General features: G+C 57.8%; 2 protein-coding genes across 2 annotated transcripts; one reads left to right on the top strand and one right to left on the bottom strand.

Annotated features, from left to right (window-relative positions):
- Positions 1 to 257: 257 nt before the first annotated feature.
- Positions 258 to 8,806, bottom strand: LOC117644032 (sodium-coupled monocarboxylate transporter 1-like). The gene is given in 12 exon segments (XM_034383218.1): positions 258 to 323; positions 325 to 423; positions 719 to 989; positions 3,282 to 3,641; positions 3,775 to 3,929; positions 4,192 to 4,259; positions 4,536 to 4,587; positions 4,906 to 4,971; positions 5,482 to 5,641; positions 8,125 to 8,280; positions 8,408 to 8,498; positions 8,657 to 8,806. Coding segments are annotated over 12 exon segments (1,551 nt in total). The 5' UTR covers positions 8,664 to 8,806.
- A 5,771-nt stretch (positions 8,807 to 14,577) lies between these two features.
- On the top strand, positions 14,578 to 16,017 carry LOC117644031. Its single transcript, XM_034383217.1, has 4 exons — positions 14,578 to 14,878; positions 15,309 to 15,549; positions 15,671 to 15,782; positions 15,955 to 16,017. The coding sequence occupies exons 1-4, from the start codon at positions 14,578 to 14,580 to the stop codon at positions 16,015 to 16,017; spliced, it is 717 nt and encodes a 238-aa protein (XP_034239108.1).
- Positions 16,018 to 17,974: the final 1,957 nt, after the last annotated feature.

Below are 17,974 nucleotides of genomic sequence, written 5' to 3'. Positions count from 1 at the left end.
TGTGACCCACCAATGGATTTTTCGCTCGGAGAGCAATCGATTGGTGAGGTCACACGTTCGGTTCGAGTCCTTTTCAGCGACTCTGGAGATCAAAACGCGTCTAGAATTTTGGCCGCCTCCGCCGGTCTCCTGGCCCACTGTGCTGCAACTACTACTGTGCAGTGTCGTACAGTACGCGATCCGCGAGACATTGACCGCCGATGTAATCTTATGGATCTCGCCAAATTTTGTGGCCGCTGAGAGTTTCGGGCAAGTACTTACGGTGCGTCGAGCAGGACGACGGTCAGGTTCATGGCGGCGCAGCCCCCGGTGGACAGCGGCAGCACGGGGGTTTACGATCTGCCCCGCGTCGGTCGCCCACTGCGCGCCCATCGTCATCCAGCCCACCACGCCGATGCCCGCCAGCAGCCCCACCGTGGCGCCCTGCGGAACGGAAAGAGTGTGTCAGCTTGGAGTTCCCAGGAGACCGGCGCCGGCGGCCAAAACTCTAGACGCGTTTCGAGCTCCAGAGTCGCCAAATGGGACTCGAATCGAGCGTGGACCCCACCAATGGATTGCCTGTTCGGAAAGCGATTCATTGGCGGGGTCACACGCTCGGTTCGAGTCCCATTTAGCGACTCTGGAGCTCAAAACGAGTCTAGAGTTTTGAGCGCCTCCGTCGGTCTTCTGGCCCACTGTGAGGCGGCCCTCGGAAAAGGGATAAGCGTGCTGGACTCACCACGGCGTTGGCGAAGGGCACGTACATGCCCAGCATGAAGAGGCCGAAGAGCGTGCCGGAGAAGAAGGAGGACAGCGCGATGGCGACGGGCGCCAGGCCGGACATGAAGGGCACCAGGAAGACGAGCGCGAAGGACAGCAGGCCGAAGCCCAGCGAGAACATCTTGACGGTGAGGCCGCGGCCGCGGTCCGACAGCTTGGCCTTGAACTGCGTGCCGTCCAGCTCCGCAAACCAGATGGCGGCCAGGGAGTTGAGCCCCGTGGACACGGTGCTGCGGAGGGACGAGGAGGACGTCAGCGAGGTGCTCGCCAGAGGACTCATTCCGAGAGCCGTTTTCGTCGCTCTGTCTCTCTCGGACCCATGGGGCGTCCCTTATGGGTGCAAGAGACGACACCTGAACAGAAGACCCGGCTATCTTTTCAGAGCGATTTGAGAACCGGCTACCTTTTCAGAGCGATCCGAGAATCGGCTATCTTTTCAAAGCGACCTGAGAACCGGCTATCTTTTCGAGCGATCCGAGAACCGGCTATCTTTTCAGAGCGGTCCGAGAACCGGCTAACTGACTTTTTTTAAGAAATTGAGTTTCTTACATTAATCGATAGAACAGGTGATGCGGATTATTTTAATGTAAGAAACTCAATTTCTTAAAAAAAGTCAGTAAGTCGGTTCTCGGACCGCTCTGAAAAGATAGCCGGTTCTCGGATCGCTCGTAAAAGATAGCCGGTTCTCAGGTCGCTTTGAAAAGATAGCCGATTCTCGGATCGCTCTGAAAAGGTAGCCGGTTCTCAAATCGCTCTGAAAAGATAGCCGGGTCTTCTGTTCAGGTGTCGGAGAGACAGAGCGACGAAAACGACCCTCGGAATCAGCGAGCTAAGCGCCTGCGAAGCCAAGGGTAGGCACTCCCGCCGCACAGTGGGCGATTGGACCCCAAAACCGCGACAAAAATCAGGCGTAACTTTTATCGATCTGAAACTTAGTATCCAGTTGTTTTCGGCATTGCTTAGTTCATTGGCGGTAATGGTTTTCCAGGAAAAAAAAAAAAAATTTTGAAAAAAAATTTCGAACATTAAAATAGTTTGTTTTGTGTGTTTTCTAACGTTTTATGCTGAATTGATTGTGATGCCATTCATAAAATATCTGATAAAGTCATTCTTATACAATATTTCAACAAAATAAGAGACGTTAGCAGACGGCTGGCTGGTCGCAACTAGTGCAAAATAAACGATTGCTAACAAAAAGGGGGCAGACATGAGCAGCTAATCTCACTTGGAGAACAATAAACACGGTCTAAGCTATCGACTCATGCCGAGTTTTTAATACGAGTCGACGCGAGTCAAAAGATATCTCAATTTAAAGATTACGACGGAACCTAACCTCGCAGTCGCATTACGACTGGTTTTGAAGTTACAATTTTAAACTCTTTCTCAGCTTGTCAGTAGGTTCTTTACAGCTCAAAATGTAGCCAGTACTTCAAATTATCATCACCCAGCCAATGAATACACTAAGTTCCTTATTTTCACGACGGCGAGCCTGAAAAGAAATCTACATGTTCGGGTGCCGCTGCACTGTTACGCAAGAGGGTGAGAAACAATAAGTCGCTACGAGCGATCGAACCAGTGCGAAGGTTCAAAACCATGCGGGAGAGGTGGCTAGAGGGGTTATCTACAGATGGGCAACCAGAGAATTTATGAATAGTAACATTTAATTTTTTATCTTTTGTCGCGATTTTGGGGTCTAATCGCCCCCTGTGCGCCGCATGGACCTGCTGTGCGGTCGGTGGCCTTGATCCCGAACACGGTGTAGGGAGATACGGTGGGACACTCGGGCCCTCCGCCACGCGGCCGAGTGAAGCTCGTTTTTGGCCCGTTTCGTAGTTCCGAACGCTCCGCTAGTAGCGCTGTTCTCCAAGTGGGCCGAGGTGGAGGGGGAAGTGGGCCGGCTCACTATTGGCTGGCCGCTGGCGGCGGTGCGCGGCGGTGAGCGGCGGTGCGCGGTAGCCAGCCGCCAGCCAATAGTGAGCCGGCCCACTTCCCCCCCCACCTCGGCCCACATGGGGAACAGCGCATCCTGGCGGAGCGTTTGGAACTACGGAACGTCCAGAAACGGGCTTCACTCCGCAGCGCCTAGTGTCCCCCCGTATCTCCCTACACCGTGATCCCGAAGAATCTTGACTTGACTTGACTTGAAAGGCTAGACCACAACTGATCTTATGCCGGTTCGGGCCAGATCGTCGCACCGCGTCGCACAGTGGATTTGCCAGAAGACCGGTGGAAGCGGCCAAAATTCTAGACGCGTTTTGAGCTCCAGAGTCGCTAAACAGGGCTCGAATCGAACGAGTGACCCCACCAATGGATTCCTCGTTTGGAGGGCAGTCCATTGGTGGGGTCACACGTCCGGTTCGAGCCCCGGTTAGCGACTCTGGACCTCAAAACGCGTCTCGAATTTGGCCACCTCCACCGGTCTTCTGGCCCACTGTGCGTCGCTCTGTCTCCGTCGCTCTCACGTGGCGTTTGTAGGGGCGCGAGAGAGACAGAGCGACGAAGGGCTCTCTCAGACCGCCTACCTGAGCCCGGCGCTGAAGATGCCCGCGACGAAGAGGCCCGGGAAGCCCGGCAGGTCGCCGACGGAGTCCATGACGAAGAGCGGGAACAGCTGGTCGGCCTTGGTGACGAGCCCCGACGTGATGGGGTCGCACGCGGCGTACTTGGCGAAGATGAGCATGCCGGCGTACACCGTGAGCAGCACCACCACCGTCCAGCCCGCGCAGTTGATCCAGATCATCTGGCGCGCCTGCTTGACGGAGGGCACGGTGAGGTAGCGCTGCACCTGCAGCTGGTTGGCGCCGTACACCGCCATGTGCAGCACCGCCGCGCCCACGAACGACGACCACACGGAGTAGCGCTCGGTGGGGTCCGTGGTCCACCTGCAAACAAAAATGCACGTTTAGTTACGCAGTCGAGTTGTATCAAATTTAATGTGTCTTTGTAGGTTTAGGTGTGTAAAAAGTGTAAAGGTATCATCTGCTAAAAACAGAGGCGAAATGTGTGGGCCCTTACTTGAACAGGTCTCCGCGGCCGTGCTCCACGTTGCGGCGCCACACCGTGTCCAGGCCGCCCACCTCGACGGTGCCCTTGATGAGCACCGCGAACATGGCCACGTACAGCACCACCACCTGGAAGGTGTCCGTCCAGACCACCGCCTTCATGCCGCCCTGGAAACACGAACAGAACAAAATCTTCACGTGTCTTTCCCAAATTCATTGTTTACACTTTGAAAACCTTTACAAACTATTTGAGGCCTTAAAAAGATAAGCAGCTTGTCATAATCAAGTATTTTGAGCACACATTAAGCTTACAAAGAAAATACTTCGAAATTTACGAACTATTTCTTTGTATAAAAATCAAAGTAAATCAGTTTGTTCAAATTTTAATTTGATTTTTAAATGAAAATTTCATGTTTGCAGATGTACTTACGATGGTGGTGTAGAAGATGACGACCACGTACATGGCGGTAACGACGAACAGCGTGTTGAGTCCAGTCACTGGAAACACACCGACATGGCGTTTACTGGGGAGGGTCGGCACTTTTCGTTTTTATGGCACTCAAAGACAATTGTTGTTAATCTTCTAAAGTTTTACTCCGTTACTGGTTTTTGTTACTCTGGCCAGTAAAAATATGTTAAAAGAAAGAAAGAAAGAAAGAAAGAAAGAAAGAAAGAAAGAAAGAAAGAAAGAAAGAAAGAAAGAAAGAAAGAAAGAAAGAAAGAAAGAAAGAAAGAAAGAAAGAAAGAAAGAAAAAAGTTGGTCAGCAGCCTCACCTTGACTCAGCGCGAGCGCGGGGGCGTACAGCACCAGGGCCAGGTACAGGATCTAGAAACAACGACAATGGCGTCAGCACGCACTCGTTGCACTCGGCCCCTCCAGTGTAGCGGCCGAACACGCTCTTATCTCATCACGAGCGGGGAGGCCTTCCCTTTCGTTCGACAAGACAAGAAGGATGGCGGCGATTGCGACCCGGAAGCAGCGATTCTCAGAAACCGGAGACTGATTCCGAGAGTCGTTGTCGTCGCTCATGTCTCTCCCGCACTCACGGGCGGCCCGTATAGGTGCGAGAGGGACAGAGCGGCGGAAAGGACTCTCGGAATCAGTCTGCTGGAGAAGTCTGGACAAGAGGGACGAGAGACTCACCATTTGGACGGTGAACAGCACCGAGGCCAGGCGCTGCACGTTGCGGCCGAACCTCATGCCGAAGTACTGGAAGAGCGAGTAAAATGGCAACATTACTCCTTTGTTTCGTCCGATTCTGTTATTCGACGAGGCGTTGGCTTCATGTATGCATTAGAATGTAACTTTTGTCACATTCGTGTGACTACAGTACAATCTGGTACAATGTCACTTTCGTTTCAACGTGACACTGCACGATCAAATGTGTACTTAGTACACAGTTGGATCAACTTGACAAATCATAGATGTGCTTGCAATCAAATGAATAGGGTCAGTTGGGGTAATTATGGGACACGGGGTAAAAATGAAACAGCTGATTCTTAGTCAAAATTTGACATTTTTGAACGCATGACAAACCAAATGTGATGTTTTTATAACATTTGCTACGGCACAAGTTCTAAAATCTCGATTCTTGACTAAGAATCAGCTGTCCCAATTTTACCCCGTGTCCCATAATTACCCCAACTGGCCCTATGACGTCACATGACGTCACATGACGTCGAACGCGCTGTTGCAGAGCTGCAGTTGGCTGCCACTCACCTCGTAGGCCGACGTGATCTGCAGCTTGTGGAAGAACGGGATCATGACGTAGTTGATGACGGGGATGGCGAGGAAGGCCGCCACCCCGAAGAGCCAGAGCTGCGGCCCGAACAGGTACACCTCGGCGGGCTGCCCCATCAGCGTGATGGAGGACAGGAAGCTGGAACGCACCGCCAATGTAAGTAAGGCGAAGTCGCCCAAAAGCCGCAATTTGACGCGCGGCGCACAGTGGGCCAGAAGACCGGTGGGGGCGGCCAAAACTCTAGACGCGTTTCGAGCTCCAGAGTCGCTGAACAGGACTCGAACCGAACGTGTAACCCCACCAATGGATTACTCTCCGAACGAGGAATCCATTGGTGGGGCCACACGTTCGGTTCGAGTCCCATTTAGCGACTCTGGAGCTCAAAACGCGTCTAGAGTTTTGGCCGCCTCCACCGGTCTTCTGGCCCACTGTGCGGCGCCGAGGCGGACGGACAGATACGCCGCCGTCGCACGCCTATAGGTGCGTTCACGGCGCAAAGGGTGTAATTTCGCAAAGATCGTGGCTCTGGCATGACCCCCCCCCACCCGCCTCCTCCCCCTTCCTTCCCCCTTCTCACACTTCCCGCTCATCCGCTCACCGCCGCGGCGCGTTCTGAAAAAGATCCGCTGGAGAGCGATTCTGAACGAAACGTTTTAGGTGTCGTCGTCGCTCTGTCTCTCTCGCACTCATGGGGCGTTCCGCATAGGTGCGAGTGAGACAGGTCGACGAATCAGTCTGCAGATAAAACAAGTGGCGGCAAGCGGTCCTCCATTCCGAGTCCTGGGGACTGTGCCGCCTTGACTCCGAAGGATCGCCTGCTCTGTCTCTGTCGCACTCATGGGGCGTTGCGTACGGGTGCGAGAGAGACAGAGCGACGAAACGGTCCTTCGGCATCAGTCTGCAGTTCGCGCGCTATGAAGACCCTGAAGAGCAGCGTCGATGACACGCGCGACTATCTAAACGCCTCCCCTCCCCTCCCACTCCCCCCGCGACTTCTAATCCCAGGCGATTTTGATAAGCACTCCTTATCCTCGCCGGGCTGGGCCGGGCGGTGCCAAAGGCGGTGCCGGGGGACACACAGAGACGCGGCCATCCCGCGCGACGCGACGTGAGAACGGATTCCGCGCGCGTTTCCCGCCGAAAACGCCGCCGTCACTGTCGTTCTTGCAATTCGTTCCGCGCGGTCCTGTTTTCGCTCTGTCTCGCTCGCACTCGCACTGCCCGTAGGGCGTCGCTTATAAGTGCGAGAGAGACGGAGCGACAGGGCGGATTCAGTCAGCTGGGACCGCAGCAGCGCACATGGGGCCAAGCATGGGGCACACGGAAGTTTGACAGTGCGGGCTTCGACGTTCTGCCTCTTTCGATCTCAGGGGGCGTCGCGTTGCGGTGCGAGAGAGGCAGAGTGCTCTTTGGAGTCTACTGCACTGGTAGAACTGAAGCGCACTTTTACGCCTTTCTTCAAGCGTTAGTTCTCCGTCCCCTCTTCTCCCGCCTATCTAAATGCATGCGCTTTGGACTTCCAGCGTGCGTAGTTGTATGCTTCAGTTTTACCAACGCACAACGCACAGTGGGCCAGAAGACCGGTGGAGGCGATCAAAATCCCGGACGCATTTTGAGCTCCAGAAACGCTAAATGGGACTCGAACCGAACGTGTGACCCCACCAATGGATTGCTCTCTGGACTAGGAATCCACTGAAGGGGTCACACGTTTGCTTCGAGTCCTGTTTAGTGACTCTGGAGCCAAAACGCGTCTTGAGTTTTGGCCGCCTCGACCGGCCTTCTGGCCCACTGTGCAGTGGTGCGCTTTGTGGTGGGGCACGCGGTTCTTGTGCTGCTTCGAGTCGGCGGGCTGCGACACTGGTGACACTGGCATTGGCATTGGTTGGCGGCTTGTCCGGTAGCATGGCGTGCCGCTGCAGGCCTCCGAGACCCCTTAGCACTCGCCTTAGCGCTGCCCTTGCCGTGCGTCGCGGCGTCGCGGTCGCGCTGCACACACTCGCCGCCATTGTGTGCACTCCGCGGAGACCGCGTCGCTTTCGTCGCTCTGTCTCTCTCGCACTCGCGGGGCGCCCGCACGGGTGCGAGAGAGACAGAGCGACGAGGAATGCTGCAGCTCGCATAGCAGGCGCGGATCCAGAGGGACGGAAAGGACAGCGCCTTGACGGCGCCTAGATAGAGAATCGCCTGAGAGGTAGACAAAACGCCACACTTGTCCACTGTGAGTAGACAGGAAGTGCTATACTTTTCCCTTCACAGAAGAAAAGCGCTCCTGGCTGGCCCAGTCGGCCCAGGGAGTCCCAGGGAAAGCCAAGAGCCCTTTTTGGCGAGCACCCTCAGGCCGGCTTCCACTTACGGAAGAGACGCACACTGGGCCAGAAGACCCGTAGAGGCGGCTGACAATCTAGACGAATTTTGTGCTCCAGGGTCGCTAAATGGGTCTCGAACTGAACGAGTGACCCCATCAATGGACTCCTCGTTCGCAGAGCAATCTATTGGTGGGGTCACACGTTCGGTTCGAGTCCCATTTAGCGACTCTGGAGCTCAAAACGCGTCTAGAGTTTTGGCCGCGTCCCGGTCTTCTGGCCCACTGTGAGACGTACCTAGAGACGCTCTAGACGTACCTGGCCAGCATGGACAGCGCCACGGGCAGGGTGCCCATCTTGCCGCTGCCCGTGAGGAACTCCTCCGCCGACGAGTCCCCCGGCTGCTCCTCCACGGAGGACGACCCCACCTCGCTGGAGCCGCGGCAGGAGCCGCCCCGCGACCACGGCCGCCACCTGCAACACGACGACGGTGAACAAGCATTCGAACACGAATCGCTCACTAAAAATGGCTGTGAACGGCGAGAGTGAATGCCCTGCCGTAAGGCCGCCTGGACCTCCCTCACGTTGTTCTTGCACTCACTTGAAGCCGTGGTACAGCCCGATCACGGTGGACACGACCAGCATGCCGACGAACACGAAGTAGTCCGTCCACGAGAAGTACATCTGCTCCTCTGCCAAAAACAGAACGGGGAAAATAGTATCGGATTCAATGATAACTGGCGGCAACTAAACGCCATGCCCGGCGCAGCGAGAGTGTTTTCGCTTGTTTTTGTCATTGACTGGCCGTGCGGCAGACAGCGCGACGCCGTTGACACACAGCCGGACTTACCGGCCATGGCGGCGTTGACGTCCCCGTCAAGGGTCTCGGTGACGGTCAGGTGGAATGAGGTGCCAGGTGGCCACCAAGGAGGTCGCCGCCGTGGAGGTTGCCGCCGTGGAGGTTGCCGCCGTGGAGGTTGCCGCCGTGGAGGTTGCCGCCGTGGAGCCGCCCTTGTGGTCGCCCCCTGGTGGTCGCCGCCCTGGTGGTGGTCGCCTCCGCCCTGGTGGTCGCCGCCGTGGAGGTTGGCAGGCGAGGTGGCCGCCGAGGAGGTGGTGGCGGCTTGCGGCGCGGCGGGCGGGTGCGCGTTGACGGAGTGAAGCTGGGCGCACGGCGGCGGCGGCTTTTATATGACTCGCCCGCGGCGTGCTGGCGGTGCCGGCGGCACATGCGCGGGGCGTAGCGGCGTGGCGGCGTGGCGGCGGGGCGGATAGCAGCGCAGGGCAGTGCGGACGCCCCGTCCGTCCCGCGTGGCTCGCAAGTGGCGTGGCGCCCGCCGTGGCGCGCCGCCCAGCAGACTGATTCAGAGAGTCGTTTTCGTCGCTCTGTCTCTCTCGCAATTATGGAGCGTCCCATGTAGGTGCGAGAGAGACAGAGCGACGAAAACGACTCTCGGAATGTGTCTGCAGGGTCCAGTGCCCGGCCCTGCCATCCCTTGCCCTGCCGCCTGCCGCGGCCCAACCTGTCCTGTCCGCGCGGGCAGAGCGCAGAGCGGGCTGCCCCCGCCTGGGGAAGCCCCATGCCTTCGGCCACCTCGGCGCCGGCCGGGGAAATGTCCACCGGCGTCTCGCGCGCTCGCACCCGCAGCCTGATTTCGATTTGATTGGTCGCTCTGTCTCTCTCACACTCACGTGGCGTCCCGCACGGGTGCGAGAGAGACGGAGAGACACGGTCGCAGTTCGGAATCAGCCCACCCCGCAGTGTCTGCAGGTCCAGAGGCAGCGCTTTCTTCGTCCGCTATCCACACTTGTCCCTCTCGCACTCATGGCGTGTGCCGTGGAGGTGCGAGAGGGACAGAGCGGCGGGTGCGGGCAGCAGAATCGCCCGACGCGTTGCTGGAGTGCATCACGCCCTTCTGGACCAGCGGCGAGCGCTCCTGTGATACGGCGAGGTTTCAAGGGCACCGCGAGCGGGAACAACGCCCAGCTGCGCCGCTCCAGCGGGCTCCAGGCACTGCAGTGCAGTGGCAGGGCACCGGCCGGCTGAGCTCTCGTCGCTCTGTCTCTCTCGCTCCCACACGGGACGCCCCATGAGTGCGAGAGAGACAGAGCGACGGAATCAGACCGCTGGAACAGGGAGTGCGATGCTTTTATTCGGTCCCGTCAAAAGTTCCACGCTGAGCCCGGCGCTCTCCACCCACTCACTGCGTTCGACAAATTGGCGGGAAGATTCCAGTTAAGACACAACGCACCGCCTGGTCACTCCGCGTTGAACTTTTTTCCTCTCTCTCTCTCTCTCTCTCTCTCTCTCTCTCTCTCTCTCTCTCTCTCTCTCTCTCTCTCTCTCTCTCTCTCTCTCTCTCTCTCTCTCTCTCTCTCGCTTGAGTGGCGCGAACTGCGCGGGCCGGCCCGAAGCCGCGGTGGGCTCCTGCTGCATAGACCGAATCCGAACATCGCTGTCGTCGCTCTGTCTCTCTCGCACTCGCGGGGCGTTGGGGCGTTCCGCAGCGGTGCGAGAGAGACAGAGCGACGAGTCGGCCCGCTGCGCGATGTCACGGCACCGGCAGATTAGAAGCAAGGGCCGAGTCCAAAATGTGGCGAGTCAAGCACCTCGGTGACTTTGAGGCTCCGAGAGTCGTTTTCGTCGCTCTGTCGCTCTCTCACACTCACGGGGCGTCCCTTGAAGGTGAGAGAGAGACAGAGCGACGAAAACGACTTCCTGAATCACTCTGCTAGAGCAGATCGCGAGGGAACGGCCTAGAAAATGGCTTCACTTTTCTTGCTGCTATTATTTCACTTTCAATTTTCTTTTCTCCCTTCCTCTTCCATCGCCTGGGGTCGGCCTTCTCAGCGGATGGGTGTCCGGTGCCAGTGCCTGTTTCGGACGTACTTCTTATGCGGTTCCACTGACCCACCCGTGCTGAACTCAGGTTCTTGGTGACGGGCTTCTGTGGGACAACGCTACGAATCTTGGTTAAAGAAGCATTCTGCCAAAGTAGAACAACATATAAAACGCATCGTACTACGCGTGAGTGGCGGGAACACCACGATGAAATGGTCACCGATGCTATCGGCTGAAACATTGACCAAAGCAGTGTACTTTTTGCTGCTACTTTTTCCCTGATAGTGGTCCGGCCGCAGCCACCTGACGAGAGGCGCGCGCTCTCCTACCCAGCGCCTGCGCCGCCGATGCGAACTGGCGACCGCTTCAACTCGCCAGAAAACGACTCAAGTTGAGGAGAGACGAGAGAGCAGTTATGGCTACACTGCTAAAATTGAAACATAGCATACAACTACGCTTCAAGACCTTACCGAGCCTTACCCTTGCAGTCGAACGGATCGCCACCGCTTGAAGCCAACGGGAGGAACCATTACGCTTGCAGTCAAAATAGAAAGGTGAGACTTTTGACCCTTTCAGAGGTGATACTATAATGTACGACTGGAAAACGGCCATACTAAAATCTATGACCGAAAGAGGGCCATATACTTGCTTGTGTCACTGATAAAGGTTGATATATCCCCAAGCTAAGCAAGGACCAGACTCACTGATGTCTGACCTTTTTTCAGTCATGCTTTTTGAATCACCAATAGTTGGTCAGATGTCTCACCCTTTGAATTTCCGCGCAGCAAGGCGTAAAAGTAGGCTTTAGTTCAACCAGTGTACCGTACCCCGGAAAAGAGAAGAAGGGTAGAGTCTGAGGACAGAGTCGTTGCGCGGGTGTCGACTCGTTGCGCGACTCGCGCGGGCTATCCTCGGGATCTGTCCCTGGCCATCCACAACTGCTATCTGTCAAGGGCGGGGCGGGGCGGGGCGGGGCGGGGCCGTCGCAGAATCCGAGAGCCTAGTTACAAGTGCACGACGCTCGTCCCCGGAAAAGTACACCGCACCGTCGTAAACGGCTTTAACGTTCGCCGCTTGATTCATTTTCACCCGTTTTTATCCTTCTTTGCCGGTGGAGTGACTCCGAGGATGGTTCCGGTGATGATGGACTGGCGGACCGTAATCAATGTTTACGAGCCGCGTTGTCAAAAGCCTGCGCAGTGACCGACTACCGGCACCGGCCGAAGACACGTTCCGCGACCCACGTGGCTCCGCGGCCGCCGGGCGTGGCCGCTCCGCACAGTGGGCCAGAAGACCGGTGGAGGCGGCCAAAACCCCGGACGCGTTTTGAGCTCCAGAGTCGTTGAACTGCACTCGAATCGAACGTGTGACCCCACCAATAGATTCCTCGTTCGGAGAGCAATCCTTTGGTGGGGTCACACGTTCGGTTCGAGTCCCATTTAGCGTCTCTGTTGCTCAAAACGCGTCTAGAGTTTTGGCCGCCTCCATTGGTCTTCTGGCCCACTGTGCGTGGCCGCTCCGCTCCGCGCGCCACACTTTTAAGACTCGAAACCTCACAAACCATTTAAAGCCTTACAAAGAAAATTAGGTTGTCACTACAAAGTATTTCGATCAAGCACAAGCTTCGACAAGCTTACAAATAAACTAAGTCATGATTTGCCAACAAGCCATCCCCGTCTGCCACAGGTAAAAGTTTGTGAACCGGACGGTGGTTCTCTGTCGTTCGTCGCTCTGTCTCTCTCGCACTCACAGGGCGGTGCTTTGGAGTGCGAGAGAGACAGAGGCTCGGACGCCAGCCTGCCGGCCTGCGTGGAACGTTTGCAGCGACGGACGCCCGCGCGGAAGGAACAAGTTGAACTGCGGTTCCACACGGCAAAAGTACCGCCTGGGATTCCCAGGCGCATCATAAGGAAAAGGGCCTATTTTCCAGGCACCGCCTGGGAATCCCAGCGCATCATAAGGAAAAGGGCCTATTTTCCAGGCACCGCCTGGGAATCCCAGGCGGTACTTTTGCCGTGCAACTGCAGTGGCCAATCTGCAGTCGTTGAGTCCAGTTCTATTTTGCACTGGAAGGGTTGTCACACTCTTAAAACCTTACGAAGTATTTTGAGCATACATATAACAAACTAAAATACTTTGTTATACGAAGAAATAGTTCGTAAATTACAAAGTATTTTCTTTGTAAGCTTATGTATGCTCAAAATACTTTGTCATACAAACTTCTTTTCTTTGTAAGGCCCAAAATAGTTTGTAAGGTTTTCTCAGTGCAAACTGCTGAACTGGGTGCAGCGGAGCGCCTCGGAGCGCCTGCAGCGTAGGCAGCCGGCGAGGAAGCGCGCACCGCAGTGCTGCGTGGCTGCCTACCCGAAGTTCGCAGGCGCTCCGCCGCACAGTGGGCCAGAAGACCGAAGGGAGGCGGCCGAAATTCTAGACGCGTTTTGAGCTCCAGAGTCGCTAAATGGGACTCGAACCGAACGTGTGGCCCCACCTACCTATGAATTGCTCTCTGAATGCGGAATCCATTGGTGGGGTCACGCGGTTCGAGTCTCATTTAGCAACTCTAGAGCTCATAACGAGTTTAGGACTTTGTCCGCCTCCACCGGTCTTCTGGTCCACTGTGCGCGGGCTGCTCCCTAACATCGCTTTCGTCCCTCCGTCTCTCTCGCACCACGACGGCACGCCGCATGAGTGCGAGAGAGACGGAGCCAGCCTGCAGCTGCCCGGCCCTGATGCGCGCACCACGCACAGTGGGCCAGAAGACCGGTGGAGCGGCCAAAATTCGAGACGCGTTTTGAGCTCCAAAGTCGCTAAGAGGGACACCAACCGAACGTGTGACCCCACCAATGGATGCCTCGTTCGGAGCAATCCATGGGGTCACACGTTCGGTTCGAGTCCCATTTAGCGACTCTGGAGCTCAAAACGCGTCTATAATTTTGGCCGCTCCGCTGGTTTTCTGGCCCACTGTGCCACGGCGCACCGCGTGCGTTACTACGGCGGCAACGGCCGCGCCGTCCGCGTCCATTCAGTGCAGGCGGAGCAGGCGCTGAATCTGCTTGTCGAGCACTTTCCGCGTGTGTGTTTTGGAGAGCGCCGCCGCGGGCCGGTTCTCGGTGGTGGCATTCCTCGGGGAGAGAGAGACGGAGACAGAGAGACAGAGACCGCCACGCGCGCCCAAGTTTGAGCTGCACGGTGGACGCGGGCGCGAGCCGGGGTGGGGGTGGGAAGGGGCGTCAAGGTAGATAACCGCCTGAAAGGTAGGCAACTGTCGCACTCATGGGGCTCTCCATAAAGGTGCGTCAGAGACAGAGCGACAAACCCTCGGAGAACCTATCTTCTGAATCGGCTGACCTCGGGGGCTTTCGCGCCCTTTATCGGTGTGGGGTGCATTCTCCATTGTTGCCTCGGTTTCACTCTCCGCCGACAGTGGCACCGCGTGCCGCGCAGTGCCGCGTCTGCCGAGCGGCCGCACTGCTAAAGTTACCGCACTGTAAAGTGGCAGCGCGGGGTGCCGACGTCCCCGACGTCGCCGACATGGCATGAGGCCGCTCGGCCCCCTGCTGGCCCATGCCAGGGCCTGGGGGCGGCGGGGGTGGGGGCGGGGGTGGGGCAACGAGGGCGGCGCGGACGGCCGCGGCTACACCGCCAGCAAGCAGCCCTCCAAGTCCTGCAGAGTGAGTAGTGGTCCACGCCGAGCCGAAACCGGCAGGACGCTTGCTAACACGCGTCTAGAGTTTTGAGCTCCAGCGTCGTTAAATGGGACTAGTCCCGAGCTCGAACCGAACGCGTGACCCCACCAATGGATTCCTCGTTCAGAGAGTAATCCATTGGTGGGGTCACACGTTCGGTTCGAGTCCTGTTTAGCGACTCTGGAGCTCAAAACGCGTCTAGAGTTTTGGCCGCCTCCACCGCGGTCTTCTGGCCCACTGTGCCCCATGAGTGCGACAGAGAGTGATCGGCAGGGCCCGCGCTTCACCGTGGTGCCTTGCTCGTGCTGCGACGCGGAGCGCGTCATGGACTTCATGACGAGGACCTTCTACCGGGAGGAGCCGGTGCTGCTGGCCGCGGGGCTGACGCGCAACCCGCCCAGGATGCTGCTGGAGCACACGCGCGCCTCCTTCGACGAGGGCCTCTCGCTCATGGCCGTGCTGCCCGACCACCAGGACAGGATCTGCGGCGTGGCCATCAACAGCATCGTGACGCCCGAGGACGCCTGCAAGCTGCGCCAGGACGCCGGTGAGGGACGCGACCGCGGACGCGACACAGTGCGCGAGAAAGACAGAGCGACAAATCTCCGTACCGATCCGGTGAGGGGCGCCACCAGAGAACACCCTGACCTCGCCCAACTGCCGGCCGGCCGGTTTCAGAGCAGAGGAGAAGAGTGACCCCCGTGACCCGCCTCGAAGTGCAGGTGTCGATACCTCGTAAACGGTGGAATTTACTGGCGTTATGGACAAAGTGACTTCTTTTGAAAATTTTATTTCCATTTAATGTCTTTAGCTTGTCGCCGTTTACGAGATAGCGGGTCACGTTGGGTCAAGGAGCCGGGCGCTGATCCAGAGGGGGAGGGGGAGGGGAGGTGTCCTGTTCTCCGAATATCTGAGAGCTTCATCAATGGGATACAAATTCCGCTCTCGGATTCAGAACTCGTTTTTTTCCAGTGCAGAGGCCGCTGACTGCCCCGCCACGAAGCGCGTCCTGGAGCTCTGGACCATGATGCTGGAGCGGCCCGAGATCTGGCGCGTGTCTGACGGCGACGTCCGCTGCATGTTGGAGCTGCGCGAGCTGGCCACCTCCGAGGACATGCGCGGCCGCGGCGTGGGGCTGCAGCTGGCGCTGGCCGCCCGGGAGGTGGCCGCCGACGTCGGCGCGCCCGCCTACAAGATCGACTGCACGAGCCAGTACAGGTTCGTCGCGGAGCTCGGTCGCTCTGTCTCTCTCGCTGGTCAGTTCACTCCGGCCGGGCAGCCCGCGCCGCGCCGTGTCTCTGAGACTCCTGGTGTCACCGTGGTCTCCTCTTTGTTCCAGCGCGAACATCGCACAGAAGCTCGGCATGAAGAAGGTGTTCTCCGTGCCGTATGCGTCGCACCTGGGCGAAGGCGGCAAGCCAATCTTCACGCCGCCGTGTCCACACGTCGAGGTGAGGCCGATGACGTCACAGCCGACTCGTTGCGAGAGTCGTTGTCGTCGCTCTGTCTCCCTCGCACCTATACGGAGCGCCCCGTGAGTGCGAGAGAGGCAGAGCGACGGAAACGACTCTCGGAATCAGTCTGCAGCAGGTGACACATTTTGAAACGCTCGCTGCACCCCAGGCGGCCGTCTACACGCAGGAGCTGTCCAAAGACTGCCAGCACAAATTCGGCGGCGAATTTTGAACGACCAGTCAGTCCTCCTGCCTGGAGCGAGGTAATACATTGCGCCGCCGAGGCGCGGGGCGCGGCGGCGTGGACTCGCAGTGGCGTGGACTCGCGGGGCGGGGACCAGGATGCCGCACAGTGGGCCAGAAGACCGGTGGAGGCGGCCAAAACTCCAGACGCGTTTTGAGCTCCAGAGTCGCTAAATGGGACTCGCACCAAACGTGTGACCCCACCAAAGGATCCCTCTTTCGGAAAGCAATCCATTAGTGGGGTCACACGTTCGGTTCAAGTTTCATTTAGTGACTCTGGAGCTTGAAACGCGTCTAGAGTTTTGGCCGCCTCCACTGGTCTTCTGGCCCACTGTGTGCCGCCGACGCCGCGACGACTCGTGTTCGAATCCGGCAAAGTTTTCCTTTATCACGAATCGATTCGTCCACCGGAACGGATCGCGTTGACAGCGCCGAAAACGGAACGGTTAGCCGGAGCCGGAGTCTCCCGCGTGCCGTCGGCACACAGTGTGTCGGCACCGAGCATCAAGGCCCACAGTGCAAAAACCAGCCGCCGACGCCAAGGCGCTAGGGCAGCAAGGGGGCGGTGCGATCCGGACCTATCCGGCCTGCCGTGCCGAGCGATTCAGAAGAAGCGTTTCGCCTGCGCCACTGTCTCTGTCGCTCTCCCGAAGGTCTCCGTATGGGTGCGAGAGAGACAGAGCGACAAACCGATCTGCTGAATCGCTCGGCTGCGGACGGTAAAAACAAAGGTACGCGGCGTAGGGACGGAGGCGGAGACGAAGACGGAGACGAAGGCGGAGAGAGGGGAGGCTGCACAGTGGGCCAGAAGACCGGTGGAGGCGGACAAAACTCTAGACGCGTTTTGAGCTTCAGAGTCGTTAGCCAGGCCTCAAACCGAACGTGTGACCCCACCAATGGATTCCTCGTTCGGAGAGCAATCTATTGGTGGGGTCACACGCTCGATTCGAGACCCCTTTAGCGACTCTGGAGCTCAAAACGCGTCCAGAGTTCTGTCCGCCTCCACCGGCCTTCTGGCCCACTGTGGGCTGGCTGACTGATTCCGCCGCTCGCCACTTTGTCGCTGTCTCTCTCGCACCGATGCGGATAGCCCTGAAAGCCCCATGAGGGAAAAAGAGATAGACGGATGCGATGTTCGGAATCCGCTCTGCCTTACAGTGGAAGGGGCAGCCTCGGCCACATTGTGTCCACTTCGTGCCACTTCGTGCCCGGCCGGCCACACGTGCCGGGCACAGCCGGGCATATCGCAGCCAGAGATTTACCTCAGCTCTAGCTCCGCGTCGCTCCGCGTCTCCGCGCCGGGAGGGGAGGGGGGGAGAGAGGGGCAAGGAATGAGACACGTTTTTGGCCCCCGTTCGAACTACCGCCCAGGGAGGCGGGCAAAAAGTACCACCATGGCGCCAGGAAGGTTTGGTTTTCAAGGGAAGGCCCTGGCTGGACTAGCATTGGTCCACGGGCAAGTCCACGGGTCTTTCTTGTAAACCAAGAGAACACTTTTCCCGTATGCGCAAACCCACCGTCAATTTTATCTCCTTTTGCCTTCCCCGCCCCTCTGGGCCCCGCCCGGGTCACTTCCAGCACCCACACTGCTAGTGGTTGGGCCCCTGCGTGACGTTGACTTTGGAACAGCGCTCGCGGCGAGCTGCGTCTGCGACGCTGTGACTCACACAGATTCTGGGGAAAGCACGCCGTGCGAAACGAAACGGGGAGTGTGGACGGCGCGGACGCACAGGGGGGGATCGCTCTCCAGCACACTGGGGAAGAATCCGCGCTGAAACCCATCCTGCGGCTATTTTTGACACATGGGGAATTCCAGGGCAGCCGGGTGGGCGCCGGACGGGCACCATCAGGTATCGGGTGGGTACCACTGGGTGCGCGGCGCATTGTCAAGTTCAAAAACGCGAGGCGTAATCTGCGCTTTACAAAAAAGTGATTGAAAACAACAG

Source organism: Thrips palmi, unplaced genomic scaffold (genome assembly GCF_012932325.1).
Source record: "Thrips palmi isolate BJ-2018 unplaced genomic scaffold, TpBJ-2018v1 HiC_scaffold_17, whole genome shotgun sequence".
NCBI lineage: Eukaryota > Metazoa > Arthropoda > Insecta > Thysanoptera > Thripidae > Thrips > Thrips palmi.
This window is presented reverse-complemented; position numbering and strand designations above follow the sequence as displayed.